We start from the raw sequence: 11,926 nt of genomic DNA on the forward strand, positions 1-11,926 counted from the left end.
ACAATTTTTTTGAAAAATTTACTTGATATAAAATTAACAAATATAAAACATAAAAAATTTTATTTTTTAAATAAAATTTATAAAAATTTACATCAAAATATAATTTTTAAATTATTTTAAATATATTTTAATATTTAATTATTTTTTATATTTTTAAATTTTTCAAAAATTTATTTATTGTTCTTGAAATTAATTTTTATTAGCAAAATGAACTTCTCATTAGTAGTAGTTTATATCCTTTACTCTCAGTTGCATGGAATTGGAAGTATGGTGTGACACGTGGCAACGTGTGGAGGCTTGTGATACGTGACCCTTCTCCACACCTCTTTTGATCGCAAAGCTCCGACACCTTCGGGTCATTTTATAACTCCACTTCCTCACCCCTTTCTTCGATTTCTTCTTCTACCTTCCCTCTCTCGCTTCTCCTTTGGTACAATTCCTCCGGCGACGATCTCTTTCTTCGGTCATTTTTCTCGCCGGCGAACGCTTCTTTCCTCCGTTTTCCGCCGAGCTTGTTCGGATTTGAATAATATTTTCAAACCTCAAACGCAGCCATGAATCCTGAATAGTAAGTGCTAATTAACCTCGCTGGATCCCCCCCCCCCTTTCTCCTTCAATTTTCCATGGAATTGCTTGGTGCGTGTTTCTGACTCCACCTTAGTTTAGATCTGATGTTGTCGTCTCATGTGGTGGTAGTGAATTTTTGTCCTTTGTGAAGTGCTGATTCAATTTTTGTAATTTTTTTATTCAATATATTCTCTGATGAAATTTCTCTTATGGCGTTGAAGTTTATCACTGATTTAGATCTGTTTTTGTCGACGATAGATCCGTTTGTGAGTGTTTAGTTATTTGTTTGGCTACTTTAGAAATGTTTGTTTCTCTGATCTGTCTTCAGGAATTTTTTTTTATTGTGTCTAATTTTTGTGAATGATGTTGTTTTGTTTTTGAAAATTGATTTACTATTTGAAATTGGAATAAGATACGGGACAGGTATTAATTTGTCTTTTAACTTAACATATGCGAGTTCTTTAGACTAATCTGTGTGATGGTTGTGAATTATGAATTTCTCATAATTGATAAGCTTGAAGGAAACACAGAGCATTTAGTACTATCAAACAGGTTATAGCGAGGATGAACCTAATTACATTTTTTTGGCTCAATGATGGTTGTTAGTTATATTTTACACAGATGTCTGCTAATGAGATCTTTTTGTTTCCCTGTTAAACCGATATTAAGTGGGTGGTAGTTGAACTTCTATATATATACATAGATCTATAAGTGATGGTTGAGCAACAAGTGGCCCTTCCTAAAATAATCTAATTTAGAGGGTTTTTTTTAATCTATTGATGAGGCTTAGATCGATAATTTCTTGTGCAATATGTGCTCAATTAGGCTATAGAGAAATTTTAAAAGGACATGGGCATGTTTTGTGCAAGCCTATCAGGTTTCATGTGGATTGGTGGTAGACAAACATTGCATAAATCGGAGTCAAATTTTAGCAGAATATGTTGTGGTTGCATGCATTTATCCTACTATTATTATTGATGTCCTATGTAAGTGGCACTTTGGCAACCTACGTTCTACCTTTCCAGAAAGTATTGCTGTGTTGCGTGCTACTCTGCTGTTCCACATGCTAATATTGTGTTGCTGTTTTCCCTGCATATTAACATAGCTAAAGGAATGACTGTTTCTTAATATTTTCTTCCCTTAAACCATAACTATGTTTCTGTAGCGACTATTTGTTCAAGCTTTTGCTGATTGGAGATTCTGGTGTGGGCAAGTCATGTCTCCTACTGAGGTTTGCTGTAAGTTTCGAGAATCTGTCCTTTTTGTTCTTCCTTCTTCAGCTATTATGGGTTTCATGGTCACTTTTTCCCATCAGGAAAGAATGAAGTTGAAAATTCCTGTTATTTTCTCTCCGTATATATTATGTTGGCCAATGCTTAACGAAGTGTTAGAAAAGGCAAGGTTTATACAAAACAAGAAGTTTTGCCTTGAGTCTAACATCTTTGTATGGACTGCATTATATTTTGATAAGTTACATTTTTAATTCTAATATTTTATTTTGCTGTCAAACAGGATGACTCATATCTTGACAGCTATATCAGTACCATTGGAGTTGACTTTGTAAGCATTCATGCCCATCCCTTAACCTCATTTCATGTTCTTTTCAACACATTTATGAATAACTGACTAATTATTTACCATGCTCTCTTCTGCAGAAAATTCGCACTGTGGAACAAGATGGAAAAACTATTAAACTTCAAATTGTAAGCTCATGCTAATATTAATGTTATTTGGATATTGAACTTTGCTCAGTCATTTTTTTCATCCGATGTGTATTTTTAAACGAACAATCGATTCATTTCAATGTGCTTTTTTCCCTCTAAATTGCCTCTTTTGAAATTTTCTCATTTAGTTGTTATTCTTATTCATCAATATAAATGTGTGTATAAATAGGTCAATGTAAGATTATATCCTATGTACTAAAGAAAGTCTCTTTTAATGTCCAATATAATTATTATTCTATGGGTCATTTTCTAAGAGGTTCATTGTTGTATACAGTCACCAATTGTGTCATTGGTTAATCCTTGAGGGATTCATGGTACCAATAGAAAGCAGGAAATTGAGTCCCCCACAACCCTCCCCATAATTATTCTGGGATTGGTGCTGTTCTTGTTTCTGTAAGGTTGTAATTGTTTACAGATTTTCTGCCTTCCTTAATAATGTATAGTGGGACACTGCTGGTCAAGAACGTTTCCGTACTATCACTAGCAGCTACTATCGTGGGGCCCATGGCATTATAGTGAGTATTTATGAACCAGTCCTTCCCCTGTAGTTCCCTCTATGATTATTTTTTATTTTGCGAGACATTGGTGTGATCCGTGACTTTTTTGCAGGTTGTTTATGATGTCACTGACCAAGATAGCTTCAACAATGTTAAGCAGTGGCTGAATGAAATTGACCGTTATGCAAGTGAGAATGTTAACAAGCTTCTTGTGGGAAACAAGTGCGATCTAACAGCTAATAAAGTTGTGTCCTACGAGACGGCAAAGGTTACTCGAATTGTACCTTTTGTTTTGCCATCCTCATCATATGATCCCATTTGCATCTGCTGAATCCATTCTTCTGTAATAATAATGGTAGAGTTTGGCTTTATGTTTCTATCTTTAGGCATTTGCGGACGAAATCAGGATTCCTTTCATGGAAACTAGTGCAAAAAATGCAACCAATGTGGAACAAGCTTTCATGGCAATGGCAGCTGAAATTAAAAATAGGTGCTATACTTGCGGAAATGTCTACATTTGTCTTATTTTCTAGCAGGCAGAAGTTTTAGTAGGGATATATTTCCATTTTTTCTCCCTGCTTGCTCTGTTGCACATTCATATCCTGGCGAGTCTTGAACAAAGACTTGTTGAAGATGTTGTTTGAGTTTGTGGAGTTAAGGAACTACATTTAGTTAATTGATATCATTCAACAGGTTCCAGGTCTAACCTCCATGGTTGACCTCTTTTCTCGTCCTTTGATCTTTTTTTTTTTTTTTTTTGCCCTACAGAATGGCAAGCCAGCCAATGAACAATGCGAGGCCTCCAACAGTTCAAATCCGAGGACAGCCAGTAAACCAGAAGTCCGGTTGCTGCTCGTCTTAGGGGAGCGGGTGAAACATCGGTGGTCTTGGACGTTTATGTGTCTCCATGGCATGTAATCTAGTTCTTCACATAATGCTATAATGTCAACATTGTTCATGATTTGCTTCTTACATTGTTCAGCTCGTTGTTAAAACTTCCATTCTTTTTCAATGTATTTGATTTAAAGAACATTTGTACAAAATTAGGAATATCGGTGAATAGCAGTATTTGCCTTGTTCTTTGTCCAATTCTCATTTTACATTATGCATACACCTTCACGTATATTGATTGTTGCTGTTTCTTTGGAACGTAAATTTTGTTTGCTTGTATTCATTATTGTATCTTTGTAAGGGCATAAAGTGCAGAGGTAAATGGGTATTTTTTTAAAACTTTATTTTGCTTCTTTGTCTATTGGGTGTATTCTTGTTATGACTTGCATTGCACAAACGCCATCTCGGATCGGTCGGTTCGACCAATTGACTGACCCAACAGGCCACTAAACATGAATTCAAAAATGTGTAATAATAGGGGTTTCAAACTAGAGTCCTCGTTGGGAAACCCTAACTCCGCCATCTTTGCCGCCATGTAGTATGCTATCGTACGCCTGGAAAAGCTCCTTGAGGCCTCCAAGGTCGGGCCTCTAGGCCGATGGGAAGGGCACTGAAAAAGGGGATTGCAAGTGGAGAAACGGTGTAGTCGAGGATTTGGAAAGAGGAGGAGGGAGGACAGTCTATAGGTGTAGCTTGAATAGGCTTGCTGTAAATGCATCATTTGGGTCCATAGATGGTGCAAGTGTTGATGAGGGGCCGGCGGGGTAGTGATTAGTGAATTTGGGAAGTGAGATGAGAAATGCGTGGTGAGTGATTGAGGGGTTTGGTAATGTATTTTACTATTTCGGTGTAGATAAATCCTAAAGGCTAATAATACACCTCAATAAAATAAAAGGCCCACCAAAAAAAATGGGAACATCTCAGAAAAGAATAAAACCCTACAAAAATTATTATATTAAGTGCCGACAAAAGTATATATTATATAAAAATAAGAATTAATATAATTTAATTGTCATTGAATAATAATATTATATTATACAAAATTATAAATATATTTATTTATTGTTATTATTTATTTTTTTATTATTATTGAATTAAGCATTTTGACTAATAAATAATCTGTTGAACTATTGATCCGATGACTTAATAATTTGGTCAGATTAATTGTCGATTAGATTTTGATAACTATGTACGTCATCGTTAAGCAAAAGAATGTTATGACTCGTGTTTATACCCTAGTCTACAATTCAAAGCCAGGTCCAAATGACTAAAGCTAGGTCCAAAATGACTAAAGCCCATTTTAGAGTCCAAATTTACTCTTCCTATGCGCCCGACCTCATTTGTCTGACTTAGTATACAGAATCTTAAATTGTACCTACAAACATGCCTATATATTCAATAATAATGCTCTACATCCATGTAATTTTCCTTACCAAGTCAACCAAGTTATTTTTGGATCATGCGCCCCCAGTTTTTAACGTAAAGCTTCTTTCTCAACGTAGAGCTTCTTCTTCCTCAACGTAGAGCTTCTTTTCCTCAACGTAAAGCTCTTGTCGTTCTTCTCTGCTCTGATTTCTCTACTTTTGTTCTTCATTTTCTTCTTCGATCTGCATTGGATTTATGTTCTTCGTTTTCTTCTTCGTTTTCAGATTTCAGATTTCAGATTTCTTCTTCATTTTCAGATTTCAATACCGTATCAAAACTATGAATGATTCAACTTTAAATCAGTGGAATGTGAGCGATTTTGATTATTCTTCTGAATCGAATCAAGTGGACGAGGTTTGCATTATTCAATTTTGAATTGAATGTGATGGAATGCAATCGCTAAATCCAGTTGTTTATGAACAGAATTTTCTGTTCATTTGGTATTGTACATTGGTTTCGTTTTGATAATGTTTTCAGTTCATTCTAGATGCAGATATTTCTGAATTTGAATTTATATAATGGACAATTTTTGGTTCATTTGGTATTATACAACTATTTTACTTTGATAATATTTTTGGTTCATTCTTCAATAATTTTGAATTGAATGGTAATGGAATGCAATTGAATAAAGTGATAATGAGTAGAATGTAGGAGTTTCTGAATTTACAGAATGCACATGTTTCGGTTCATTGGTTATTACAGAATGCACATGTTATGACAATATTTTTGGTTCATTTTACAGTCCAGGTGTGTTGTGAATGAACAGTTTGTCGCAAAGGTTGGGATGACTTTCAAGACATTGGAAGAAGTTGAAAAGTTCTACAAAGATCATTACAAACTTGCCAATTTTTATACGAAAATAAGGAACACTACTCTGAAGGGAGATGAAATTAAGAATCAACTAATTACATATAGTAGAGAGGGGAAGTGGAAATCCAAGATATCTCAAACTTTGAAGACAAATCCCTTAGCTGGAATAAATTGTCCAGCCAGGATTTATGTACATATATTGAATGATGTTGGTCTTTGGATAATTTCTAAAGTTGGTCTGAATCGTTCACACCCTTGCTGTCCAAATCGAGCAGAGATGCTTAAACAACAAAGGGATCTAAGCATGTTTGTGCGTCATACCATTGAAAACAATGAGGAAGCCAGAATCAGACTGAGTAAAACATATCATTCATTTATAGCAACAGCGGGCAGTCACCGCAAATTAAGTTTTATAAAAAAAGATGTGAGGAATTACATTACAAGGAAAGTACGTAATGTTTCCGAACAAGATGATGCTAAAGAATTTGGCAAGTACTTATTAAGAATGAAAGAGAAGAATCACAATTTCTTTTTCGAGCTTAACCTTGAAGCTGATCACTCCATCAAAAATACATTTTGGGCTGATGCAAGAAGCAGAGCTGCATACGAGTATTTTGGAGATGTTGTTTCATTTGATACCACTTACAACACAAACAGGTATTTGGTTCACTGCGATATAATTTTTGGTTCATAGAGCAAACACATTTCGGTTCATAACTGTTGTGAGTGTCCATTTTTGTAGGTACAATATGGTTTTTAGTTCTTTTGTGGGCGTGAATCACTACGGTCAATCGACACTTCTCGGATGCGCTTTGATAAAAAATGAGGACATCCAATCATTCAAATGGTTATTCAGAAATGTTGGCTTCGTTACATGGGAGGGAAGGCACCAAAAGGAATTCTTACCAATTAATGTGCATCGATACAAAGGGCTATTGAGACCTGTATGCCAACAACAATTCACCAGTGGTGCATTTGGCATATCATGAAGAAGATCCCAAGCAAAGTAAATGGCTATAAGCGACACAAAGAACTCGAACAAGAGATGAGTCATGTTGTTTGGAACTTGTTTACAAAAAACGCATCCGACAGAAATTGGAATGATTTTGTCACAAAGTATGGTGTTGGAGGCAATAAGTGGCTTTCAGGTAACTGAGATTTAATTCGAATTATTTGATGTTGTTACTTTTTTTGGTGAAAACGAGTATAACTTTTAGTTCATTTGCACATCTAATTTTGGTTCATTCTACAGAGCTTTTTGAAGATCGACATTTATGGATTTCAGTTTATCTAGATCACCACTTTTGGACCGGGATGAGAAGCACACAAAGGAGTGAGAGCATGCATAGTTTTTTTAGGGTAAAGTATTCTTTTTGTCCTTGAAGTTTGGCAAAAATTTTAAAACTACCCCTAAGTTTTATTTTGTTTCAATTTTGTCCCAGAATAATGCATGAAAATTATGCTTGATTTGCTTGTTTTGAGGGTTGTTCTTGTGAAATTATTATTGAATTGGTCTTAAATTTTTTGAAAGATTAGTCGTCAGGGGTATATTTAATACAATCGAAAACTTCTGGGATAAAATTGAAATAAAAGAAAACTTAGGGGTATTTTTGAAACTTTTGTCAAACTTCAGGGACAAAAAATATACCCTTTTTTTAAGAAGTTTATTGTAAGAACTGGAATAAATGCTTTAATAAAATAATAATTTTAACTGTCTGGAATAGGTTCGAAAATATAGAAATGATATTTTGAAAATAAAAAGGTGAAATTTGAATTCAATAGATTTTTCTGAGTGGGAAAATGTATCTTCTGCGAAAAACTTTTGTAAAAACGCGTATCGGAGCTTAAGCCGGCAGTACTAGCTCTAGTTTGTCAAGTACCGCGTATTTTGGAACATAATATTTTAAAATATTGAATTTATTATTTTGAAAAGACAAAAATAATTTAGAATAAAAAACCGGACACTAATCTTAAAGGTTTTGGCCCAAAGTGAGCCAAACGGACCTAAAATGCTAACGGGTTAGACCGGGGTCAAGTTGGGTCCAAGCCCAACATATATAAACACAACTAATGAGCATTTCAGCACATTTCTAGCCCTAAAACAAGAAAAGGGGCACTGGTGAGAGAAGAGAGGAAGAAGAGAGTTGCTACTATTCATCTCCTCCTTCTTTTGCCCATAACTTGAGCTACGGAGCTCCGATTGACGAGCAGTATGCGGCCACGCGTCGCTCTTGCTGAGCCCGTTATTTCTAACTAATTTTTTTGGTAAGAAACTCTTTCTATAGCTCCAGTTTTCTGCCCTAGTTCAAAACTAAATAATGGCTTTGGATTTGAGTTTCTTTGTATTTTTGTTGTTTAGGGGTGATCTAGCATTGGAATATTGTTGGGTTTTTTCTCTAATCTCGCTAGGTAAGGTAAGGTCTCACTAAACCCTTGTGTTTAGTTGTTTTTGTTAACCCTAGATTTGATATTGGTATGTTGTATGATGTTAGATTGAGTTTTAGTGTTTGTTGGAGTTGGTTTGAGGCTTTGGATCGAGCTTGGTGGCTTTGCTTGGTGTTTTGAGTTGCGTGAGAATCGGACAAGGTATGATTTTGATTTTCTTTATGTAATATATAATATTTCTGGACACTTAGTCTAGTAGACCTTAGGATAGGATTGAATTGGTTGTTAAAATTTATTGGATTGATGATGTATGATGATTTTGATGAATTTTGATGGGAATTATTGATGTTGGGTAATGAATGTAAATGATGAAATGAGTACTGATTGTGTGGATGATACTTATGATATAATGATTGTGATGTGATGATGTTGTAAATTGAGGAATGGTGTATTTTAGGAATTAGATTGTGTGACTTATTGGTATGGAAGTATTGAATTGGAATTTTAGGGTTGAGTGAATTAAGTATGGAAGTGAAAAAAGTATAATGAAATGGTAAAGTATAGTGTGTGGTAGTCTTTTGTGATGGATTGGGTATGTTTTGGTTTGGTTCAATTGTGAATTTTGGAAGTTTTGAGAACCTAGCAAATTTTTTGTCAAAACCAGTTTTTGGTGAACTTTGATGGATTATAACTTGAGCCTCAATTCTCAAAATTGATTGAAATTTATCTTAAATTAAAGTTCATCTAAATATCTTTAAATTGATATAAAGTTTGATGAAAATTGATTCTTGTAGAGGAAGTTATGAATGTTTAAAGTTTAGTGTTTAAAACTGATTTCTGCAAGTCTGGAGGAATATGCGTACACGAACCCCTTATACGCGAGCGTGCCATTCTGTTTGGCACCTATGCATACGTGAACTCTTTTATACGTACGCAAGATGGGCAAAATTTTAAGTATGTGTATGCATACATGGGGCATGCGTACGCGTAGACCTTGTTTTGCTGAAATATGATTTTTCTTCATTTTTAAGGGTTCTCTAACTTTTCAAACTTCCTCCAAATGCTGTTTAAGAGTATTATCTAGTACTTAGGTTCTAAAATTATTAAAGATGAGTTAAAGACTTAAATAGATGAATTTTTATATGAGTTTAGAAGACGGAGACTTAGGTTTTTGATGTTGTGGTTGAGCGGACGGAGTATTATATTGGTGATGATTCAGAGAACTTAAGAGGTAACGATAGTTGATAATAATTTGAGAAATTGGAAACTGGTGATGGTTATGAGGAGTTGGGAACTTGAGAATGAGTTGCGATTGATCTGAGATTGATGAACTTGAGGTATACTGATATTGGTTAATAAACTGTGCTGTGTTACTGAATTGTTATGTTTGGCAAGTCGCTATGTGCCTCGGTCAAGGGCTGTGGCAGTCTCCTGCCTACGTTGTGATGTGAGGATTGGGGTTGTCTCCCGCTCGCATAACCTTCCCTGCTGCATGAGTGTGCAGCGCCTTGATGAGCGAATTCTTTGATGGTATAGAATTTCACAATTGAAATCTCGTTGCAAGTATAGTTCTAAACCAACAAAGAATCCTCACATGCAAAAATGTTGGTTGTCACAAGGAACAAACCCCAAATAAGAAATAACCGAAGTATTTAAACTCAGGGTCGTCTCACAAGGAATTGCAATGAAGTGCTCAATTATTGGCTAGGAAAGACAAGGGGTTTGGTTTATAAAAGGGGCGAGAAATTAAATGGCAAGAAAAGTAAGGAGAGCAATTAAAGGAGACAAGTAATAAAGAGAAGTAATTAATAAAGAGAGACATTCATGGCAAAGATTGAGATCATAGGCTTTCTATCCTAATCACTAATAACAATAATTAACAAGAATTTATCTTATTTTGTCATCTCCAACGTTGGAAGAAGGTGTAAGTTATCTTCCATTAGAAAAAGTCAAACAAGACTAGCTAATCTCAACCCAAAAGTCCTAATCAACTCACTAATCGAATTAGTAAGAGATTAGAGTTAATGGAAATGATATTAACTAACAACTCTAGATCACCAACATGGGTTGGGTTTTCATGACTCAAGATTACCTAATTACTCTTTCCAAGCCAAGAATGCTCAAAGTCTACCCTAAAGCCCAACCAAGCGTTTTGTCAAACACTTGGTGGGTACAAATGGAAAGCATGATAAAAATACAAGAATCATAAATCTATCAACTACCAATTGCATGAAAAGTAAATTCACAACTCAAATAAACAATTAAAAGAACATTAAACATTAAATTTCATTAAATGTAAATCAAATCCAATATGAGTTCATGATCACAAAAGAAACATAGAAGAGAATTTAACTTGAAAACTAAGAGAATCAAGTAGTAGGAACAAGAAATCATAAAAGAAACAAGATGAAAACATGAGGTTGGACCTACATCTAAGATGCAAAATAGCCTAAGGACCCTAATTCTAGAGAGAAGAGGGAGCTTCTCTCTCTAAAAACTACTCTACATGATGCTAAGCTACAAACAATTGCTCCCCCTTTGCTTGGACTTCAATTCTGCATGAAATACACTCAGAAACAAGTTGGATTTGGGCCTAGGCAGCTCAGAAATTGCCCCCAGTGTTTTGCCTTTAAGTGGGTCACGTGCGAGTATCGGCGCGTACGCGCAATGTGCACGTGCGCGTCGATTGGCTATTTCTTCATCCGTGCGTACGCAACGTGTACGCGTGCGCGTCGCTATGCGATGTCACTTCTGCACGCGCGCCTTGTACGCTTGCGCGCCCATCGCTGCATTCCCAATTCTTGTTTCCTCATGCATTATCCACTTTGTATGATTTTATTCTCATTTCTTCCATCCAATACTTGTCTTATGAACCTGAAATCACTCAACAAACACATCAAGGCATCGAATGGAATTAAAATGAGTTAAAATTACCAATTTAGAGGCCTACAAAGTATGTTTTTACACTTAAGCACAATTTAAGGGAGAATTACAAAACCATGCTATTTCATTGAATAAATGTGGGAAAATGTGATAAAATCCCCTAAAATAAGCACAAGATAAACCACAAAATTGGGGTTTATCAAATCTCCCCACACTTAAACTAAGCATGTCCTCATGCTAAAATCAAGAAAGAAGCAAAGGGTATCATATTTATTCAATGCAAATTAACTACATGCAACTATCTATCTAAATGTAATCTACCTACATGAATGCATCTACTTAGTCAAAACAATCAATTTCCAAGGATACATGTACAAGTGCAAGGGTTGAAGCAATAGCAATCAAATCAACCCATAATTGAATTGAATCATTGAAAGATTTTTCAAACTTGCAAGAAAAGATGATCATGAGTGGAAACATGTAATTAAGCGATCGAACCCTCGCCGGATGTGTATCCGCTTTAGGCACTCAAGTGTATGGGGTTGATTCACTCGATTCTCCCCTAATCATGCTTTCCAAGATTTGTTTTTCATCTAACAATCAACAATTATTTCATGCATGCATACAAATATCATGAGGACTTTCTCATAGGTTGTAATGGGGCTAGGGTCAAGGTAGGATGCATATGGTCAAGTGAGCTAGAGATTTGAATCTTTGATCAACTTAAACTTCCCACCTAACCTA

At 35.2% G+C, this 11,926-nt stretch overlaps 2 protein-coding genes across 2 annotated transcripts; both read left to right on the plus strand.

Moving 5' to 3' along the window:
• The first annotated feature begins 261 nt into the window (after positions 1 to 261).
• On the plus strand, positions 262 to 3,911 carry LOC107629482 (ras-related protein RABD2c). The gene is made up of 8 exons (XM_088501391.1): positions 262 to 568; positions 1,733 to 1,805; positions 2,080 to 2,127; positions 2,223 to 2,270; positions 2,735 to 2,806; positions 2,901 to 3,056; positions 3,175 to 3,278; positions 3,557 to 3,911. The coding sequence occupies exons 1-8, from the start codon at positions 555 to 557 to the stop codon at positions 3,648 to 3,650; spliced, it is 609 nt and encodes a 202-aa protein (XP_088357517.1). The 5' UTR covers positions 262 to 554; the 3' UTR covers positions 3,651 to 3,911.
• A 1,472-nt stretch (positions 3,912 to 5,383) lies between these two features.
• On the plus strand, positions 5,384 to 6,903 carry LOC107605988 (protein FAR1-RELATED SEQUENCE 5-like). Its single transcript, XM_016307952.1, has 3 exons — positions 5,384 to 5,458; positions 5,847 to 6,571; positions 6,657 to 6,903. The coding sequence occupies exons 1-3, from the start codon at positions 5,384 to 5,386 to the stop codon at positions 6,901 to 6,903; spliced, it is 1,047 nt and encodes a 348-aa protein (XP_016163438.1).
• Positions 6,904 to 11,926: the final 5,023 nt, after the last annotated feature.

Source organism: Arachis ipaensis, chromosome B1 (assembly GCF_059453495.1).
Source record: "Arachis ipaensis isolate K30076 ecotype BB chromosome B1, ASM5945349v1, whole genome shotgun sequence".
In the NCBI taxonomy this organism is placed as follows: Eukaryota; Viridiplantae; Streptophyta; class Magnoliopsida; order Fabales; family Fabaceae; genus Arachis; species Arachis ipaensis.

Excerpts from the sequence above, each read along its gene's own strand:
- LOC107629482 (XM_088501391.1), top strand. Across the intron at positions 1,806-2,079 it reads GTCTCCTACTGAGGTTTGCT|GATGACTCATATCTTGACAG; the intron begins GTAAGTTTCGAG and ends GCTGTCAAACAG. Across the intron at positions 2,807-2,900 it reads GTGGGGCCCATGGCATTATA|GTTGTTTATGATGTCACTGA; the intron begins GTGAGTATTTAT and ends ACTTTTTTGCAG.
- LOC107605988 (XM_016307952.1), top strand. The coding sequence starts at position 5,384 with ATGAATGATTCAACTTTAAATCAGTGGAATGTGAGCGATTTTGATTAT. Across the intron at positions 5,459-5,846 it reads AATCGAATCAAGTGGACGAG|TCCAGGTGTGTTGTGAATGA; the intron begins GTTTGCATTATT and ends TTCATTTTACAG. Across the intron at positions 6,572-6,656 it reads ACCACTTACAACACAAACAG|GTACAATATGGTTTTTAGTT; the intron begins GTATTTGGTTCA and ends CCATTTTTGTAG.